Source organism: Nicotiana sylvestris, chromosome 8 (genome assembly GCF_000393655.2).
Source record: "Nicotiana sylvestris chromosome 8, ASM39365v2, whole genome shotgun sequence".
Classification (NCBI taxonomy): Eukaryota; Viridiplantae; Streptophyta; class Magnoliopsida; order Solanales; family Solanaceae; genus Nicotiana; species Nicotiana sylvestris.
In genome coordinates, this window is record NC_091064.1 from 78,261,261 (window position 1) to 78,281,649 (window position 20,389).

General features: G+C 38.0%; 1 protein-coding gene across 2 annotated transcripts; it reads left to right on the forward strand.

The window, feature by feature from the left end:
- Nucleotides 1-11,896: 11,896 nt before the first annotated feature.
- LOC104230802 (ribose-phosphate pyrophosphokinase 1-like) lies at nucleotides 11,897-19,370 on the forward strand. 2 transcript variants are annotated; one of them, XM_009783683.2, is made up of 8 exons: nucleotides 11,897-12,097; nucleotides 12,810-12,974; nucleotides 13,907-14,155; nucleotides 15,287-15,436; nucleotides 15,523-15,690; nucleotides 16,821-16,890; nucleotides 17,240-17,321; nucleotides 18,901-19,297. In XM_009783683.2, exons 1-8 carry the CDS (start codon nucleotides 12,002-12,004, stop codon nucleotides 19,079-19,081), a joined length of 1,161 nt encoding a protein of 386 aa, XP_009781985.1. In that variant the 5' UTR covers nucleotides 11,897-12,001; the 3' UTR covers nucleotides 19,082-19,297. The 2 variants fall into 2 exon arrangements, with proteins under 2 accessions (XP_009781985.1, XP_009781986.1); XM_009783684.2 differs by having other exon boundaries at nucleotides 11,898-12,097; nucleotides 15,293-15,436; nucleotides 18,901-19,370.
- The last annotated feature ends 1,019 nt before the right edge of the window (nucleotides 19,371-20,389 follow it).

Sequence of the window (20,389 nt, forward strand, 5' to 3'; positions counted from 1 at the left end):
TCACGGATAATGGTGCTAATCTTAACAGCAATATGATGAAAGAGGTATGTCAACAGTTTAAGATTACACACCGCAATTCCACCCCATATCGTCCCAAGGTGAATGGAGTAGTTGAGGCGGCCAACAAAAACATAAAGAAGATACTTCGGAAGATGGTAGAAGGTTCAAGGAAATGGCATGAAAAACTACCATTTGCATTGTTGGGTTATCGCACTACTGGCTGTACTTCAGTAGAGGCAACCCCTTATTTGTTGGTATATGGAACTGAAGCAGTAATACTGGCGGAAGTTGAAATTCCATCCCTTTGGATTACCTCTGAGGCTGGGATTGATGACGATGAATGGGTCAAAGCCCGATTGGAGCAGTTGAACTTGATTGATGAAAAGAGATTGGCAGCAGTATGCCATGGCCAGTTGTATCAGAAGAGGATGGTAAGAGCATATAATAAGAAGGTGCATCCCAGGAAATTTGAAGTAGGACAGCAGGTGCTGAAACGCACCCTCCCACATCAGGCCGAAGCAAAAGGCAAGTTCGCCCCGAATTGGCAAGGGCCATTCATTGTAACTAGAGTGTTGTCCAATGGCGCTTTATGTTTAACAGATATCGAAGGGAAATGCGTCGACATGGATATTAATTCTGACGCAGTTAAGAGATATTATGTATGATTTCTTTTGATTATAATTGTTGTCTGTTTGTACTTGGCATTTATCGGAGAATGAAATGACGGAGGCAATTCTTTCTTCTATCCAAACACTTTAACCTTTGCTTCCCCTCTTGAGCCTTATTTATTCTTTCATACCCCTTTTGGAATTAGTAATGAAAATGAAAGAAAAAGAGAAGAGAAAATAATGATAATAAAGACAAAAGAAAGTCACAAGAAAAACAAAGGAATTGGGAACTACGTTTGACCTGATTCCTCAAAGAAGGATACGTAGGCGCCTCACGGCTCGGTCATAGTGTAACAAAAAATAAAATCCCCAAGCAAGAAAAACTGGGGCAGAAGTTTGTGTTTGTAATATTGGGAAGAAAGTTCGATTCCAAGAGTTGTAATATTTTACCCATCAAAATGATTTTGAACCCTTTTGATACCCCTTTTCTTTTAGCCATACACAAAAACCCATATTGATGTCCAAAAAGACCTCCCGATCAGTATCCGAGAAGTGCCAAGTCATGCAAACTGAAGTCGGGAATAACACTCTGATCCGTAGCAGAGAAGAAGATCATAGGCTGGAAATGAATTGGTAGCCGAAAGAATCCCCAGCAGAGAGAGTCATATCGGTAACACTCTGATCCCTAGCTGGAAAAAATAAAATGAGAGAGTCTTATCGGTGAAAACCTTCACAGGCACCATAAGGCGACGGAAGTTGAGAGAAATGAGAGAGTCTTATCGGCGAAAACCTTCACAGGCACCATAAGATGATGGGAGTTGAGAGAAATGAGAGAGTCTTATCAGTGAAAACCCCTCGAAGGGCACTATGAGGCGACAAGACAAGATTGGCGGAACGGATCCGCATTTGACAAAGAGTTGAGTGCCTGTTAATCCCCAGCAAGTTGAGGCCGTTCTAAAGATTGATTGATACAAGTAGATTGGGTTGATTAATCTGGAATGCATGACATGATCATTGGGATAGGTTATATCATTCAGATAAGTTCTTTTCTTTTCTTCTCCCCAGCATTCGTTCGGAAAGACTTCTTCTTTTCCATCTTTTGAAATCATCACTTTTCATTTCTTTTGTTTTAAGACTTTATCTCCCCAGCAGTTTGTTTTGAGAAAGATTTTTCAGAGCTTACTACCAGTTGCCAAAATGGTGCAAAGCAAAATGCGAATAGGACAGGCCAGAGATAAGACGCCAAAGCGAAAAGAAGTTTGTCGTAAGACCAAATGAATGGGTCTAGATTCCAAGGGGACCAAATTTCCAGGGGAAGTTGGAGAAAAACAGAAATTAGGAGGTTGAGAAGTTATGGATCAAATTCCAAGAGGATCCCCAGCAGATTTGCTAGATGCAGGAACAACTCCGACAGATTATCGACCAAGTTCCGCGATGATCGGACAACACAAAGCGGGGAAGGAAGAGAAAAGAAAAACCATCCCCAGCAGAAATATCATCCCTAGCAAATAATATCATCCCCAACAAGTTTTGTAATAAAACGCAAAGCAAGGAAAGGAAAAGGGAAAAAACCATCCCCAGCAGGAGTGGCACGACCACTCACCACGTTTTAAACTAACAAATTTTTCTTTGATTGAAGCAGGGAAAGGAAATGTTATTGACAGCGGGAAGACATGGCCGCAAAGAAGATTATCAAACTGGGCCAAAAAATTTTCTCTCATTGCGAAAATTTTCTTGAAATCAGATACCCATTGGGGGAAGATGGAAGATAACACAAGTTTGAAGGAAGTGGAATCCCCAGCAGTTCACGGGAGAAGGCAATACAAATTTTAAAGAAAGCAATCTTGGAAGAAGCAAGATAACCCGAGTTTTAAGGGTAGTGGTCTTTGAATCAGTGTCATCCTCAACATTGTTAAAAGGAGGAAAGTAACTAGTCTTAAAGAAGGAAGATAATTCCCCAGCAGTGTTATCCCCGGCAGGTTTCAGAGAAGTGAAAGCACCAGCTTTAAAGGAAGCAGTCTTTGAAGAAGGAAAATAACATATTTATGAATAAAATATCGGTGTTACCCCTAGAAGTTTTTAGAGGAATAAAACACCAGTTTTGAGGGAAGCAGTTCTGAAAGAGGATGATTCAAGTTAGAAGGAAAATGGTTCGGGAGGCAGGAAGGAACAACAGCAATAAAACGCATTGTTTAAGAAGTAGTTGAAGTCAGGAGGCAGGAAGGAACAACAGCAATAAAACGCATTGTTTAAGAAGTAGTTGAAGTCAGGAACCCGCTTGGAGAATGGAGGTATTACATTTTACGAAATAGTTGAAGTCAGGAGCCCGCCTGGAGAATGGAGGTGTTATATTTTAAAGTTTATTGAAGTCAGGAGCCCGCCTGGAGAATGGAGGTGTTATAATTACAAGAAGTTGTTAAAGTCAGGAGCCCGCCTGAAGAACGGAGGTGTTACATTTTAAAGTTGTTAAAGTCAGGAGCCCGCCTGAAGAACGGAGGTTTTACATTATAAAGTTTATTGAAGTCAGGAGCCCGCCTGAAGAATGGAGGTATTATCTTTAAATTGTTTATTGAAGTCAGGAACCCGCCTGGAAAATAGAGGTTATTATATTCTCAAGTTGTAGTTGAAGTCAGGAGCCCGCCTGGAGAATGGAGGTATTACATTATGAGTTGTAGCTGAAGTCAAGAGCCCACCTGTAGAACGGAGGTTGTTACAATTTCAAGTCGAAGTCAGGAGCCCGCCTGTGGAATGAAGGTATTACGTTTTGGGAAGTAGTGAAGTCAGGAGCCCGCCTGGAGAATGGAGATTGTTGTCATTTCAAGTTGAAGTTGAAGTCAGGAGCCCGCCTAAAAAATGGAGGTGTTATGTCTTTAAGAAGTTGTTGAAATCAGGAGCCCGCCTGAAAAATAGAGGTATTATATTTTTAAGAAGCTGTTGAAGTCAGGAGCCCGCCTGTAAAATGGAGGTTTTTAAATTTTAAGTTGATGAAGTCAGGAGCCCGCCTGTAGAACAGAGGTTGTTTATTTTGAAAGTTGAAGAAGTCAGGAGCTCGCCTGTAGAATGGAGGTTGTTAAATTTTTAGTTGATGAAGTCAGGAGCCCCCCTGTAGAATGAAGGTTGTTTATTTTAAAAAGTTGAAGAAGTCAGGAGCCCGTCTGGAGAATAGAGGTTGTTAAATTTTAAGTTGGAGTCAGGAGCCCGCCTGGAGAATAGAAGTATTATATTTTTAAGAAGTTGTTGGAGTCAGGATCCCTCCTGGAGAATAAAGGTATTATATTTTTAAGAAGTTGTTGAAGTCAGGAGCCCGGTATTATATTTTTAAGAAGTTGTTGAAGTCAGGAGCCCGCTTGGAGAATAGAGGTGTTATATTTTTAAGAAGTTGTTGAAGTTAGGAGTCCGCCTGGAGAATAGAGGTGTTATATTTTTTAAAAGTTATTGAAGTCAGGAGCCCGCCTGGAGAATAGAGGTGTTATCTTTAAGAGGTTATTGAAGTCAGGAGCCTGCCTAGAGAATGAAGGTGTTATATTTTAAGAAGTAATTGTTGTTGAAGTCAGTAAAGCAGAGGAATACAAAAAAAAATCCCCAGCGGGAAACAACAAAAATCCCCAGCAGAGGAAGGCAGTTCAAGATTCAAAGGAAAAATAATGCGAAGCTCACAAGAAGGAAATAAGCAGTTCGAGATCGGCAATCAAGGGAGAATACGAGTCAAATCAGAAGTAAAGAAATACCAGAGGAAACACAAGGCAACATGGCAGCAACAGTCACATGACCAAGTTTGGGAATAAATCTTTGTAATTCATAGATCATAGCTTAGTATAACTTCTTTATCTTTCATCAGGGTGTAATAAGGAGGTCAGTAAGCGGTAACATCAGCAGCAACAGCAGTAACAGCAAAAGGCAGTCCCATGGTAGTCCCAGCTTCCGAAACTTCCCGAACTACATTAACCTGATTCCCTTTTAGCCAGGGATATGTAGGAAACCTTTGAAGCAAAGGTTCGGTTAAATCTTTTCAAAAATGCTTCACACGGGGTATTCCAACGGGCAAAATCGCTCGTATCCGCTCTAACTTTATCTTTGCACGAAAACTCTTTGTGTTTTCGGACAAAGAGGGGCAGCTGTGAGCACGTGATTTTTGCCCTATGAGAACTACTCCCAAAAATTCAAAATAAAATGGTTTTGTGTTGTTTGTATTTGTATTTTTGTCTGTGCGTGTTTATTTATACTTTAATTAAGAAAAATACAAAAATATGTGTTGCATGTGAATTTAGGATTTAATTTTACAATTTAGGAATAAATTAAACAATCAAGTTTGTTTTACAAAATGGAAAAATCACAAAAATATGATTTTTTGGTAGCTTTGTCATTTTTATTGTTTAATTGTGTGATTTTTATTTTTTATCAATATTTGATCTTGTGTGTTAATTGTTGTTAAGGGTTAATTAATATTTTTTTAGAATAATTTTGGTTTTACAATTTAATTTAGGAATTTTGGGTTTTTAGGAATTAAAGAAAGTAAAAGGGAAAAGAAGAAACAAGAGAAGAAAGGGTAAAAATTCGGACTGGGCCAGTTTAAAAGGGAAAAGTTCAGGCCCAAATGTCACCCCCAAGTCAGCTCATACCCGCCCCAAATCCAGTCCACCTGCGACCAGTCCAAAATGACATCGTTTGGGCGTTGTGAATCTGGACCGTCAATCTCATACGATCAAATGGTCCAGTCCGTCTCCAGATATATCCAAACGGCGTCGTATCTGGCCAATAAATCCAAGCCATTGATTTGTGTTGATCTAACGGTCCCAGGCTCCCCCCATAACCCGGTCCATTTCAACCCGGATCGACCCCGCCCCAGTACTACTCCAAACGACACCGTTCCCTTTAAATGAATTGATCCAGGCCATTGATCGTGCTTGATCCAACGACCAAGGTTCAACCACCCCTTCGTATATAAGCCCAACCTCTCACCTCACACCCTCCTAAGCCATACCCCTGTTCATCGTCTCCTTTAGAGACAAACCAAACGACCCTCGATACCCTAGCCTCCATGAAACCCTTTCGCCTGAAAGCCGGCAACAACAACGCCGATGACCATGAAACCAACACCCCTAGAGCACCTAACCACCCTCTCCACGATTCCCTTACCCGTTTTTCTCGAATTAGACTGTAGCTTCTCGAATCTTCAATCGAAGATTCGAGCAAAACTTGAAACCCACCCCAACCAGTCCCAAACTCACACCAAGGCACCCTCTGACCACCCTCGTTACGGATCTGTTAACCATTTGCCTCGAATCAACCTCCAGCTTCTCGAATCTTCAATCGAAGATTCGAGCAAAACCTGGACCTACCCCAATCCGCCCTGAACTCACACCCTGGCACCCCCTGACCTCCCTCGTTCCTAAAACGCCCTTGGTCTGGCTCGAATCTTGCTAGAACTGATCGAGTTCCAAATCGAACCCCCCAAGAACCCTAGAAAACCAAAAGTCAAAGTTTGTCCGAAGAAAAGGAATTTGGGTGTCCAGTGGACCTTAGTGGAAGTGTTCTCAGTTGAGAACACTCGATTAAGGTCCATTCGACCTCAAAAAAGGTCCAAGTCAGGATCGTCTAATGTCCGAGTTCTTGAGGTATTTTTTCCTGTTCTGTTGGTTCCATTGTGTATGTGTTTATATCTGTTTATTTGTGTAGTTTAGTTTTACTGACTTTTCATTTCTTTTGTCGATTGATTCTGTCTTTCTTCAATGACCCTTTATTTGGTCGAACTTTTTCTGGTCATGGTCAATGAATATGATAAAACTATATAATCGATGTGAATGAGTGTCGTCGATTAGTTAATTTTTATTATGAATCCCTGTTTCTATCAATACGATTCGAATCACCTGTGTGCCTGTTCGATTCTTATTTGCTATTGATTGTATGTGTTGTAATTCATGTAGTCGATTGAATAAGTGTCGTCGATTAGTTTTACATGCTTCAATTCTGATTGAATAACCTGGTAATAATGTGATTCGTACTGCTTCAATTCTGATTGAATCATTGTGTGAATTTGATTGTGAATTGGTTATAGCTGTAATACTTTAGTGATCAGTTAAAAATCAGTTATCAGGTTTGTAACTTAGAAAACAAATCGATGAAGCTAAGGGCATGTCAGTAATACACAGGGGTTAAGGGGGTATTTTGGGGTTTTAAAAGGTCTGAAAATGGTTTAAGATGAGTGGGCTGACAGTAGGGTACTAAAGTACCATTAAACTAATGCAATTGTTTAGTGCTAATGGGGAACAAAACATAATAGTGGGGGAAAGGTTTAAAGGAAATGTATTAAGAAATAGGTGCTCATACCTATTTGATTTTAAATAAAGAAAAGGCAAGGGTAGTGGGGAACAAATGAATTAAACATATAGTAGTGGAGGGGGAATATCATGGGCAGAAGTACTTTCTTAATTAACTTAATGCTCCTAAGAGCTGAAAGGTGAGTAAGGTTTGGCTATAAGTGAAAGGAGCTTGAGACAGTGGAAGGGATCTTTTTCTTGGAGAGTGGAGTCTGGGCTTGGTTCTTTCTTCTGGGCTGAACTGGTTGTGTTCGTGGCTATTTGAATTCCAAATCTGATGTTATGCCTGGCTGCTTGCTACTACTGATTGCTCCTTCTTCATTGTTGTAACTCCCAGTTTTGAACTAGAATTCAACCCCTTTACCTATTTGCTTCGAGTCTGTTGGTTCGAGTTAGTGGATAGATCAGTTGACTGCTTATACTTTAGTCCCTGATTCATTCGTGGGTTTTGGCATTGTTTGTGTTGTTGTTGATATTGCTGGAATTCTGCTGGTGCCTTTTAAATCTGTTACTGGGTTATTTCTACTGGTTGTTGCTGGTTATCGTTGTTGTCGCTGAGTTACATACTACTCTGCTGATCTTCTTCTTCTTATATTGCCATTTCCAGGTACACAACTGTAACCCCGGTCATTTGTAAGCTGAAAAACATAAGCATGAATATACATGAAGATTTGAAGCTTTAAGTTGATCTAGCCTTTCTATTGATTTGTATATTAGGATATCTCACTCACTAATATCATGTAAATGCCTGCGGGATGTATAACTGGACAGTTCTTGTAACGATTTAATTTGTGAACTTTCAAATGAACTTTATATCATGTATCTGCTCTTGTCTATTTCGAATGTATAGCTGTTGTCAATAATATTTGGTTCGCTTTAGGTTGATTATTAGGTAGTGTATTTCGAATGCATGTCCGTTAGATTCCGGCCTAATAGACTATTTAATCAACACAACAATCTAACTGTAACATCAATGGCTTGAGTTTAGGATCAGGAATAGACATCTAAATTACCTCTTTCTAACTATTGCTCTTCTAAAACCTGTAGTAATATACTTAATTAGATATAATCATTTCACCTTTCTGCGTGGCGAATTGTTGAATATGTGTAGAATAACTTAAGTAAGCTTCATTAAGTGTTTAGTTCATTTAAAATCGGAAGAGTGATGTGTTTTGTCGAAAAGAGATCGATTACCCGTATTTAGGCGGATTGGGCCTCAGCACTTGAATAAGATGGCCCAAGTCCTGTTTTTAACACTACATTCGTTTGGACCTGGGCCCAGGTTGGTGAATAGCCATGCCCGTCTGCGTACTTTGGTTCTGATTTTAAACGGGTGGTATTCATGACCCAACTATAATAGCTCTTAAACCATATAATTAATTGGGACTCCTCCTTTTATTTTAGAAACGAACTAATCAGAACACTATAGATTACTTTAGGTTGGCCCTTTAAAGATAGTAAAATGAGATGAGCCTCGCTGAATAAACACATAAATGGCAGGGCCCTCACGATTGTATATATTAATTACTTAGAACTCGGGATCAGCCGCTTAGCGAATTTCACGGCCTTCTTCCTAAAATAACAACGCGTTAGTCTCTTTAGGCGCGTACTTAAATAATATTACCTTTTTAAACCCGGGTGCACATTTATGTAACCCAAATCCAAATCTCAACGAAGTCGAAATATGTCGATATTCACGGGTACATTGATGTGACGTGATTCGAGATACGTTCTCACAACGTTGCAATTCTATGTTTAAATAATAATGATAATAATAAAAGCGGTTAAAAGTTAAAATTTGCACATAGGTTCATAATTGTATAAAAATCAGATAATTAAGCCGAATATGACAGTTGAGCGACCGTGCTAGAACCACGGAACTCGGGAATGCCTAACACCTTCTCCCGGGTTAACAGAATTTCTTATCCAGATTTCTGGTTCGCGGACTGTAATATAGAGTTAATCTTTTCCTCGACTCAGGATTCAACCGGTGACTTGGGACACCATAAATCTCCCAAGTGGCGACTCTGATTTAAATAATAAATCCTGTTTCGATTGTCCTTTAATTGGAAAAACTCCCTTTTACTCCCCCTACGGGCGCAGGTGAAAAAGGAGGTGTGACAGTGGCGGCACAATAATACCTGGAACAACTACACCATTTTCCCCATAGTCCTCAATCATCTCCGTTTACCAAGTTAGACATTTTTGACCTGAAATGGATGATCTTGGAAAAGAAAAAGTGTGAAAGATAACTTGCGTTATGTAGTAAAACCAGCAAGAAAATAATCACTATTATTTTAGCCCCACGGTGGGTGCCAAACTGTTTAACGTGAAAATGGTAATAGCAATTAAATTTATTGATGGGACTCTAAAAATACGGATCTATTTTTATGCTAGTTTGTTAAGCAGTTGATGCTGAGTATGTGATATTTAGAGATAAAATAAAGTTAGGAAGAGAGCTATAATCAAACCGCTAAGTGAGCTATTCGGGGCCTCAAGCCTATCGATTTGGGACCTCGAGGTCGATTCCAGGGCTCGGACTCGAGCTGTCGTGGGTGATTGGGGTAGGGATAATCGTTATGAAATAATCAACGAAGGCTCTTTATGGCCAATGACAAACAATAAATGATGAACAAATATGAGGACAATAAATGAAAGCAGTATTATCAAAAGAATGTATGAGAGAGCAAAAAGAGTGTTCTTTTATATTTCTTGTGGAGCGGATAGAGCAACAACAGAGCATTACAAAGTGCCAAGGATCCCCCTTATATAGGAGGAAAAATCCCAACATAGTACAAAATACATTAATGATAAAGAAACCGGGATGGGACAGCTGGCTAACTTCATGATGCAGGCTCAAACTAGCTTCAGACTAGCCTGACAGATTTTGTCGGGCCCGGCTGCACTCTTCGGAAACTCCCCATGCCCGTTGGGGTCACATCCAACGTTATCCCCAGGTCGGGTATCGATATACCTCGAGGGAGGGTACTCGGTCCGTGGTCTCGAGCCTTCGAGGTGATCTTCCGAGACGCCTTATTAACGAGAAATTGGTTCCTTCGATTTCCCCGTATACAAGAATCTTGGAAAGGAATGCAAGAAATTAGAAGAAGTTTTTGAATGGTTGTGATGCGGTATTTATAAGAGAAAGACATCATTATGAACTATCACTTCAAACTGACACGGCCGCAGAAAACCTTAAAAAGATGTTGTAAACTGTAGAGACAATCATATCAAAACACGTTTCTCGAGCATTAAGTGGAAAAAACGTACATCTCTTCGCTTTTGAAGAAAATATAATGATATTGGGAAGAGGCAGCAAGACATTCACCCCATAAATAAACTTATCACTTCCCGAATATTTAGAAAGTGAGGAGAATATCTGTATTGGCGGAAAAATAGATATGCCACGTGAAGTAATGATATGTTGACAGGTGGCATTTGAATAAGAGCAATAAAGAGGAATGATGTACAGGATTATTTATAAAGATACCGTATCTTATAATCGGAAAGAAGAGATAGACATGGGATGCATGAACACCACAAAAGAGGAAGATTCATCAACAAATACGAATATGAAAAAGGAATTAGCATAATCCCTGATTATACACGATTGTTTGCTATTACCATAACCGTTACGAATAATTTCAATTATGAGCAATTAATGAAGTTAATATTAGTAATGGTCAAGAATTAAGTGGGAAAAACAGTTACGTATTGTATCCTTATATAAACTTCCATTGCCATGCTTTGTACGATCATCATGGAATCCACAAATATACGCAATCAATTTTTCTCTGCTTGATTGAAGATTCTTACTTTCAATCCTTGGAAGGAAGCTACAATAATCTATAAGATTTCCTTTCCTTTTATTAATTAAATATTTAATTTCTATCATTTCATATTCTCTTATATTTAGAAAAGTGAAATAAAATTGGTTATTAGAAATCCGATTTATTTCAATATTTGCTTTGACCACAAAAATTATTTTTTGGTTAAATATTTACTGAAGTGAGCTATTGTGGTGCTTCTTTCTCAACTAGTGCTTAGAGTTCTTTTTCTTCTTCTTTTTAGTTGCAAAATGAGCTTGTTAGATTTGATATTGTTTTGGCCAATTGATGATTGAGTTTTTTTAATAATATTTGAAAATTTTGTTTCAAATTTGAGTTTATTTGGAGTAGATTTAGGTAGTAAATCGCATGTTGGATTGTTGAACAAATTTGTATTTCTGGGCAATTTGCACTTAAGACTAAAACGTCTTAAGTGGATGTAAAATTTTTGATGCACTTCAGACTAAAACATTTCAAGTGCAAAAATTTCAAACTAAAATATCTTAAGTACATGTAAAAAATTGGCTGCACTTCAGACTAAAATATCTTTCATTTTTTTTCTTTCTTCTTTCGCTTCAAAAACTTTGCTCGGTATTGGCTTGTATTGTAAATTTCGGTAGATTTCATTGTTTTTGGGCTTATTTCATACTGAAAAGGAATAAATTACATTGCGGTAATATGAGTGAAAAGAATGAAAGTACTATGAGTGACACAAATGAATGTAACTTCAAACAAATTTTTGATATTTTGTCTGAAGTTAGGCTTACTTTAGACCCGTTTTTATGTCTTAAGTTTATAACTTCACATGCAAATTTTTTCAACTTCAGACCCTCTAGTCTAAAGCTAATCCCAAAACAAGTAAGCTTGTAAATTTTTATGTAATAACATTAACGGTGATCCTTAAATGGAATATATATGCACTTGTTCCCTCAAGCTATGGTGACCAAGAGAACTCCTCTAGCACAAATTGAAGCACCTTTTTGGGTCCAAAATGTGCACTTTATTCCATACTACCTCTCTCAACTAGTATGATGTTAGATAGTTGACTAAATTACGTCCAAACAACAATACAACACTTGCTAAAAAAATAGAAAACCAAACGACATTGTACCATCGACCTATGCCTATTTCCAACTCATCTTGAACTGCTATTCACCTAAGAAACAAAATCCTAAGGAGAGAGTGGACAGAACAAAAAGCAGCGCCATACAAATAGGAGAAACAAAAGAAGCCAAAAATTCCCATTTCAATGGCTTCTTCCTTGGCTTTGCCTTCAACTTCAACAAAAAGCTCTTCTCTCTGTCAAAGCTTCGTCCCTAAAAGGACCCATCAGCCTAGCTTTGTTGTAAGTCCTTTCGCATTCCCTTTTTTCTTTGTGTGGTTCCTTTAAACTAAATCCCTTTTAGAAGATTTAATCTGTTAAATGGAAAACATGCCTGCTCTATTTTTGATGAAGGGGTTCAGAAAATATTAATAATTCTTTATATTGATTTTGCAGTTTAGTGCACAGTAGGGATGGAATTTACATAGTATTTCTAATCGTTTGTGATTCATTTTATTAGTTAAAGCTCCAATTTTGGCCGATGAAAAGTGTATGCTGCTTATTGATATTTATTTGCTTTATTATTAAGATCCTTTACTTTTTTGTTTTTCACTTTTCCGCTAGTAGTAAACCATTGATGTGTGTGTTTAAGATGACTAAACTATATTTACAAAAACAATAGAAATTGAAAAGTGTCTTTACAAGGAGAAATGGAAATGGAGTTTTTTGGATTAATTAATTTTGGTTTATAAGCACTTGACAAGTGCTTATGAGTTGGCCTTGACCAGGTTATAAGCTTGACTTGACGCCCTCTTATATATCTGTCCTTTTTAAGGGGTTATATTCTTATACTCTTAAGTGAAAAAAATAATTTAGTGCAACTTGAGTTTGCTCTGCTTTCCTGGATTTAGTGTTATAAGTTGAAACTTTGATAAAGCTCCAAAATTTATGGTGCTTGCTTGTTTTATTGCTGTGCCCTCTTAGATATCTGCCCTTTCTTTTGTTTGGATATCAGAGTTGTGAAAGAAGTGAACCAGTGAATGGGAAGCCTCGCGTGCCAATTATCAATGATGGAACACTTCCAAAGTTCTTGCAAGCAAAACGCCTAGAGAATGCAGTTAGTAGAAACAATAGCAGGCTGAAGATATTCACTGGAACTGCAAATCCTTCTCTTTCTCAGGTAAACCAGACGATTGTTATGTGTATACATGCTGTTTTCTTGTCTGCCAAATTCAGTCTAGTGACAACCAAGATCTTCTTATTTGCTTTGTACAGTGTAAACAGTGACATACTGAAATTTGCTTCCCGAGTTTCACACTTCAGTAATTCCTCAACTTCAAATACTAATCTAGTGTCTTAAAATTTGTTATCAAGTAGTAGTATTTAGAAAAAATTGGAATAGCCTTTCCAGCAGGACAAGAAAACAAATCCTTGGGAGATTGCCTCCAGTTGTACATTGTTTTTTTTTTTTTTTTGATTTGCACCGGGTGTCCGAGTCTCTAAGAGCCCTGACTAATCCCTGGGGTGCACCGGCCCTCGGCAAGGAGTTTTCCGCAAGTGCACCACGGTTAATTCAGGTTTTACCCAGTCCGATGGTCCTCAGAAATTGTTTGCACCCAGTAGGTTTCGAACTTGAGACCTTGAAAGGGAGCAAACCCCAAGGCTCAAGTCAATTGCCACCAGGCCAACCCCTGAGGGTTGCCTCCAGTTGTACATTGTACTTGACTGTTCCAGCCCACTCAAGGATATAGTTTCAGGATTTGGGACTATGGAGAATTCTGCGGTTTCGGTCTCGATAATTCAGCTTTAGATTTTCATTCCTCGTTAAGCATAAAGAATTTTCCTCCTTTTAAATATTGCATAAGAAGTGGGGATTAAAGGAACATTCATTTGTTTTCTCTCTTCTTACGAAAGATATACAATTACAAAGATATCTGAAAAATCCGTTGTAAGAATTCCTAGGATATTATTTTATTTGGTAATTATTTACTTTTCTCCTCAATCGTCAAAATATACGAATTATTGTCACTTCTAGCAGTGAATCTATGAAGCTTCTTTTAAGTTAATGCTGTGCTTTTCTTTTCAACTGATGCAACAATTTTTGTCACTTAGGAAATTGCTTGGTACATGGGCTTTGATCTGGGAAAGGTCAACATAAAGCGCTTTGCTGATGGTGAAATTTATGTCCAGTTGCAAGAGAGTGTTCGAGGCTGTGATATCTACTTGATTCAATCCACATGTCCTCCGGCCAATGAAAACCTTATGGAGCTTTTGGTAATGATAGATGCATGCAGAAGGGCTTCTGCCAAGACCATTACTGCCGTGATTCCATACTTTGGATATGCCAGAGCTGATAGAAAGGCAAGCTAGATTCCTTTGCAAATTTTATGCTTGCAAGCTTCAAATTTTTATTGGTCAATTTTATCAGCCACCTTTGTCTTTGTTTCTATTCCACATCGAGGTGGGAATGGGTGTGGCGTTTACCTCTATATATACCTGTATAATAATACCCAAAAGGTGATTACAAAAGGAGAGGGAGTCAGTGTTGTGAAGAGCGTGAAGCCAGGAAAAGCGACAAGCCCCTTTTCGCTTAAAGCGAGAAGCGAAGTGCTCGCTTTTTTGAAGTGAAGCGGAATTTTTTAAAAACAATATTAAAATAAATACTGCGTAGACAATGAAGAAGAAGAAGAGGAGAATAACAATAAAATAAATACTGCATAGACAACTAAGAATAAATGATATGAAAAAAATGGCAGTAAGTATGCCAAAAAATGGCAGTATAACTGAAACAAAAAATGGGCAGCATTTCGCTGCAATTTATCACTGAAACGGTGAAGCAAATGAAGAAGAAGAGGAGAGAAAAAGAAGAACCGAAGGGGAAAACAATTTCGCCAGCTATTTGCTGCTATTTGGACACTGAAACAGTGAAAGAAAAAGAAGAAGAAGGAGGAGGAGGAGGAGGAAGAAATCACATACCTGGGACCAAACTTGACGATGTTGAAGTTAAAAAAAGAGAGCCTTTTTAATTAATTAACGTTGGCAGCCCAGTTATAAAGAGAAGCGCTCGCTTCTGTCGCTTTGTTCGCTTCCTCGCTTCTGGCTTTTTCAGGGGAAGCGATCGTTTTTGTGTACCTGATACGCTTCAGATCAGAGAAGCGCCAGATGCCTCGTTTCGCATCGCTTCTCGCTTTAAGCAAGGAAACGGTCGCTTTTAACAACACTGAGGAGTAGAGCCTAACCTGACATTTCCCTATGCTCTTATGATTACAAGTACTGCCACTATTTTCTTGCATCTTCTTCTGGGTCACTATTTTAGTGTTCTTTACTCTTGAAATAGTGCAACGATTATGTCGAACAGTTTGTGTCCTTTTTTACTACTTTCTTTTCATATGCTTTGAGGTTTTCTCAGTTGTCTTTAAGAGTTACAACTTACAGATGAGAACACAATTTTTAGTGCATTTATTATGTTCTAATAATCATAATTTTTTTTAGTTACAGACACAAGGTCGTGAATCCATTGGCGCCAAATTGGTTGCGAACCTTATAACTGAAGCAGGTGCAGATCGTGTTCTAGCTTGTGATCTGCACTCCGGGCAATCAATGGGTTACTTTGACATTCCGGTGGACCATGTGTACTGTCAGGTAATCTCTTATGTACTATTGACAATGCTTAAGTATTTCCCATTTTAAATTAGCAAATGAGCAGTCTGCATTCTTTGCATGCACAGCCGGTTGTCCTTGATTACCTTGCTAGCAAGAAGATTTCTTCCAATGATTTGGTAGTGGTCTCTCCTGATGTTGGCGGTGTTGCTAGAGCACGTGCCTTTGCAAAAAAGTTATCTGATGCACCATTAGCCATTGTGGACAAAAGGCGGCAAGGACATAATGTCGCCGAGGTAGATACAAAGCTAAACCTTGGTACTGCAGTTTATTGCATTGTCATGGAAACAATGTTTTAAGTTCTGGTCTCCCAATAGATGAGATGAAGACCCCCTTTAAAAATTCTATTTGTGAGCTACGTTGCTCGAACTCTCCAAAAATATTGTCGCACCCATATCGGATCCTCCAAAATTTTACTACTTTGGAGGATCTGGCACACACCCGGCGGGGGCATTTTTGAATAGTCCGAGCAACATAGCTTGTGAGCAATGTGTTGTCCTCACAGTTTTGGAGTATCATTTAGCAAGATGTATTTCCACAAAACTTATTTAATCCTCTAATCAAGGGTTTCTACTCAAAGGTCAATTCCCCTCTTTGGCTGGACTAACCAACGCTATTGCTTCAATCCTTTCCCCTCCCAATCCCCCCCCCCCTTTCCCTTTCCTTTTATTTTTGCTTTTCCACGTTTTTTGGGGAATGTTGGAAGGTGAAAGGGTCCTTTGAGAGCATTCCTATCTAAAAGTGCTGTATCGGTTCAGGACTATTCATTTGGCTTGCAAGTGCCTAGCAGTCTCAAAAAGTTCTTTTTTGTGGAGTAGGCTGTATTTCCGTGTTCAGCCTTGGTCTCATAGTTTATAAGCATTCCTCCCAAGTCAAGTAAACTGCTACATTTTTTTTTTTTTTTTTTTTTGGGGACCAGTAAGGTAATTCATTAACAGAGTACTAAGAAGGTACTTTAAATGTATGAGCTCTATACCCAACTCCTTTATGCGATGCTTAATAATTAATATTGGTTAAGACATCGAATACTTTTTTTCATGGGTCACTGACTGTGTTGTGACGTGCATCTATCTGCACTTCTTCTTTAGTGTACCTCAACATGATTTTGGTGCTTTTAGATATGGTTTGCTCTATATGAGGATCATCATCCTAATTATTCTTTTTAATTTATCACTTACATCTGTTGATTAAGCATCCAACTACGGAGGGGAAAAACCCGTAGCAGATATGCTTGAATTCAGGTGAAAACAATATTATAGAGCTATTATACTACACAAAGTAGTAAACTCTGTTTGCATTTCTTCTTCCAACATCGCTTTCAACACATCCTATCTTGTCCTGGAGCCATTATTTTGTTCTGTTGCAGGTTATGAACCTGATAGGTGATGTTAAAGGAAAAGTTGCAGTTATGGTGGATGACATGATTGACACAGCAGGTTAGTTGGATGCATAACTCTAGTATTCATGTCGATCCAAAACCTGGAAACATAAATGGTTTATTAGTCTTAGTTCTTTCTAGCATGGACACTAACTGACTCAATGAACTATGTGGTGATCTGTTTAGTATCCTCTATCTTGAGTTATTCGCCCTGAAGGTTTTATTTTATTTATGTTTCTCTTTCTTCCATTTGCGCATCTTAAGATTATGAAATTGTCACAACTAGAAGTTCCACTAGGTGCACATGTGCAGTGTGGAGCTTCTTTTGCTTTTGTTAGGCTCATTTTCTTGTTCTAAGGAGGTCAGGTTTGAAAATCACTTGTTAACTTTCTGCTTATGGGTCTTAGGGACTATTGCCAAAGGCGCAGCGCTTTTGCATCAGGAGGGCGCACGCGAAGTTTATGCATGCTGTACGCATGCTGTTTTTAGGTAAAATTTCCCATTTATTTGACACGTTATACAGCATTAAGAACTCTATATATATACACATTATACCCTTAGTAGAGTGGTTAGCTGGGTGAATATGGATACACTTCAACCAATCTATCTCGGCTGATGTTTTAGCTTACAACTAGACTGTTGCTGTGTGAAAATTGTTCTATTCTTTGGCAGACCTTCAATCATTTTTTTTAAGCTGAACACGTTTCTATTTTAATAATGGTTGTAACTTGTTGTGGAGTGGAAGTATTGTATAACTTTGTGCAAATTTGGCCTAGTCACTTTTCTTTGGTATATGAGAGTAGAATCTCTGGGAGCAGCTCAGACTCAAACTTTCACTAATATTATTGTAGTTTAGTACTACCTCCGGTCCAGTTTAATGTTCGTCTAAGATTTTGGCATACCCATGAAAAACCCAATATAATATTATTAATTGTAAGGATTATTTGACTAAGTTACCCTGATACGATCCGAGATACACAAAGCAACAGAAGTTGAAAATAACAATAGTTGAAGCAAAACTGAAGATAGATTTCCATTAAAGTAATCGAAAGTAGTTTGGATAATCAAATCAAGAAGAAAAATCTAGAACCTAGATGAACGTCTCAGGCAACAACCAACTTACGTGTTCGATCGCCTCCAAAGTACGACAAAAAGAAACCCTAGATATAAAGAAAGGCGAAGAAGATTACCCTGAAGAACCTAATTCTTTAAAACAGGTAATCCAAAGTCGAATGTGAATCAAGAGGCTCAAAATCTCTCTGAAGAGTTTTCTTATGTCAAAATATGCTAAGTGACTAATGAAATAACCCTACATTATTATAAATATTAAATACCCAATGGGTAAAATAGGAAAAAGTTCCAAAGATGATTTTCCAAAACAGCTCGTAGGCCCAACCGTGTTCTCAACGGTAGCCTCAACCGTGTCACATAGCTAAATCGTGTGGAAATTCATAAGCTTATTTTCTTCGGCTCTTCAGGCCCCTCTTGAACCATGGCCAATAGTTGGTGCAACTGTGTTTCACTGTTTGGCTTGGGTCTTGATACTTCAATTCCCAAGCTTCCAAATATGGTATTCTTTGCAAGAATTCTCAAGTTGACTCTCCAAATACCTTCTAATTCTTTGTTGAAGATCATGCAACTCCTTAGCGTGCATTCCTTGAACGTTCTTGGACTTGGAGTGAGTCAACGGTCCACTAGATAATTCGAGGTACTCCTCAATGTTCTCCGTTCCTTCCGGGCTATCTAGGATCGTATCATACCCTTTATAATCTCTTCAAATTACCCTTTGTCTCTCAAACTTTTTAGATCATTTATTGGAGGAGGGGTTGATTTGGAAAAGATAATTAATGCCTTCCTGAGGTTAAAACAACATTTAAAATGGACATCAAGTAGTATTAATTCGTATGTCATTGATGTTGAGACTCATAAGGTGTTATTTTTTGAATATTAGAAACAACTGCAATTTTTTGTTCCTATGGTTCCAACATTCTTGATATATGGTTCCAAGTTTACGCATATCTTGAGTTACCTTTATATTAATTCACTATTAATATTCTTGTTCTGACAGCCCCCCTGCGATCGAGAGGTTGTCAAGTGGCCTTTTTCAAGAGGTCATCGTCACAAACACAATTCCTGCCATGGAGAAAAACTATTTCCCACAGCTGACTGTTCTCTCAGTCGCAAATCTTCTCGGTGAAACAATTTGGCGAGTGCATGATGATTGCTCTGTGAGTAGCATTTTCCAATAGGCAGGAGAGATGGTGGCAACCCCTCAAGCCAGGTTGTCGGAGTTTTCATTTAGCTTCTGCATGTTATTTGTTTTCCTTTTTTTATTTTTCAAATCATCTCCCTCTTTTCACTCTTCCATCAATTAGACGCCTCCATTGGCATGAATTTCCTTTACCCTTGTCCATCTTTAGAGGTGACTGACATGCTAAGCGAGTGAACAAATTCTTCTCTTGTTCCATGCTTGTTTTTCGTTGTAGCCAAGCCAGAGTAAGTTCTACAGTTTTAGAATATTTTGGTCTTGTTAAGTTAGATAGTTGGAAGGATAGGAAGATGGAAACGTCATGTTCTTACTTTCAAGATAGGATTGATCCATGTTCTGACATCTCATGACTATCAAGCCATAGTATTAATCCAGAAAATACTGCTCCGACATTGGAAACAGCCTCTCTACTCCCTCGGGTAGGGGTAAGGTCTGCGTACACACTACCCTCCCCAGACTCCACTAGTGAGATTTTACTTGGTCGTTGTTGTTGTTGCTGTTGCTCTGACATTGTCCATATGAAATGCCGAAACTGAAATAGTGCTATTTTTGGCACAAAATACGTTTCTACTGTTTTAAAAAAAAGTTACATTTCTACATAAAACGCAGTATAATACTGCGTTTTACTTTAACGGAAAATTAGCCGTTCAAGTTAAACGCAGTATTATACTGCGCTTTATTAAAAAATTAATTTTTAATGTAAAACGTTGTATTATACAACGTTTTACTTTGTCTGCATTTGCAGTTTTGCACCGGGCTATTTTCCTTTGCTCTTAATTCTAACCTTTTATACATGGGTCCCACAATTTCCCCTAGAATTTGGTGCACAACTTTCTTAAACACAAAGGAGTTTTAACAGTAAAAAAAATGTTGATTAACCATATATATTTAATATTAAATATATATATATGGAAATGTATTTAATATTAAAAAAATATTAAAAAAGTAATACCCTAATTTATTTTGGTGTTACTATTACTTTGTTGGCGTTTGTACATAAGAATTATAAAATTCCAAAAAAAGTCTAAATTATTTTAAGTGAAAATAGTATTTGAAAATTAGAGTTGTGTTTGAACATGAGTATAGTTTTTTCGGTTATTTTGAACATTTTGTGAGTGATCTAAGTGAATTTTGAAAAATAACTTTTTGGAGTTTTTAAAATTTTTGAAAATTTTCAAAATTCATCTTCAAGTAAAAATTGAAAAATTTATAGCCAAATAGTGATTTCGAAAAAAAAAATGAAAAAAAAATCGAAAAAATCAGCATACTTACCTATGAAAAATAGTAA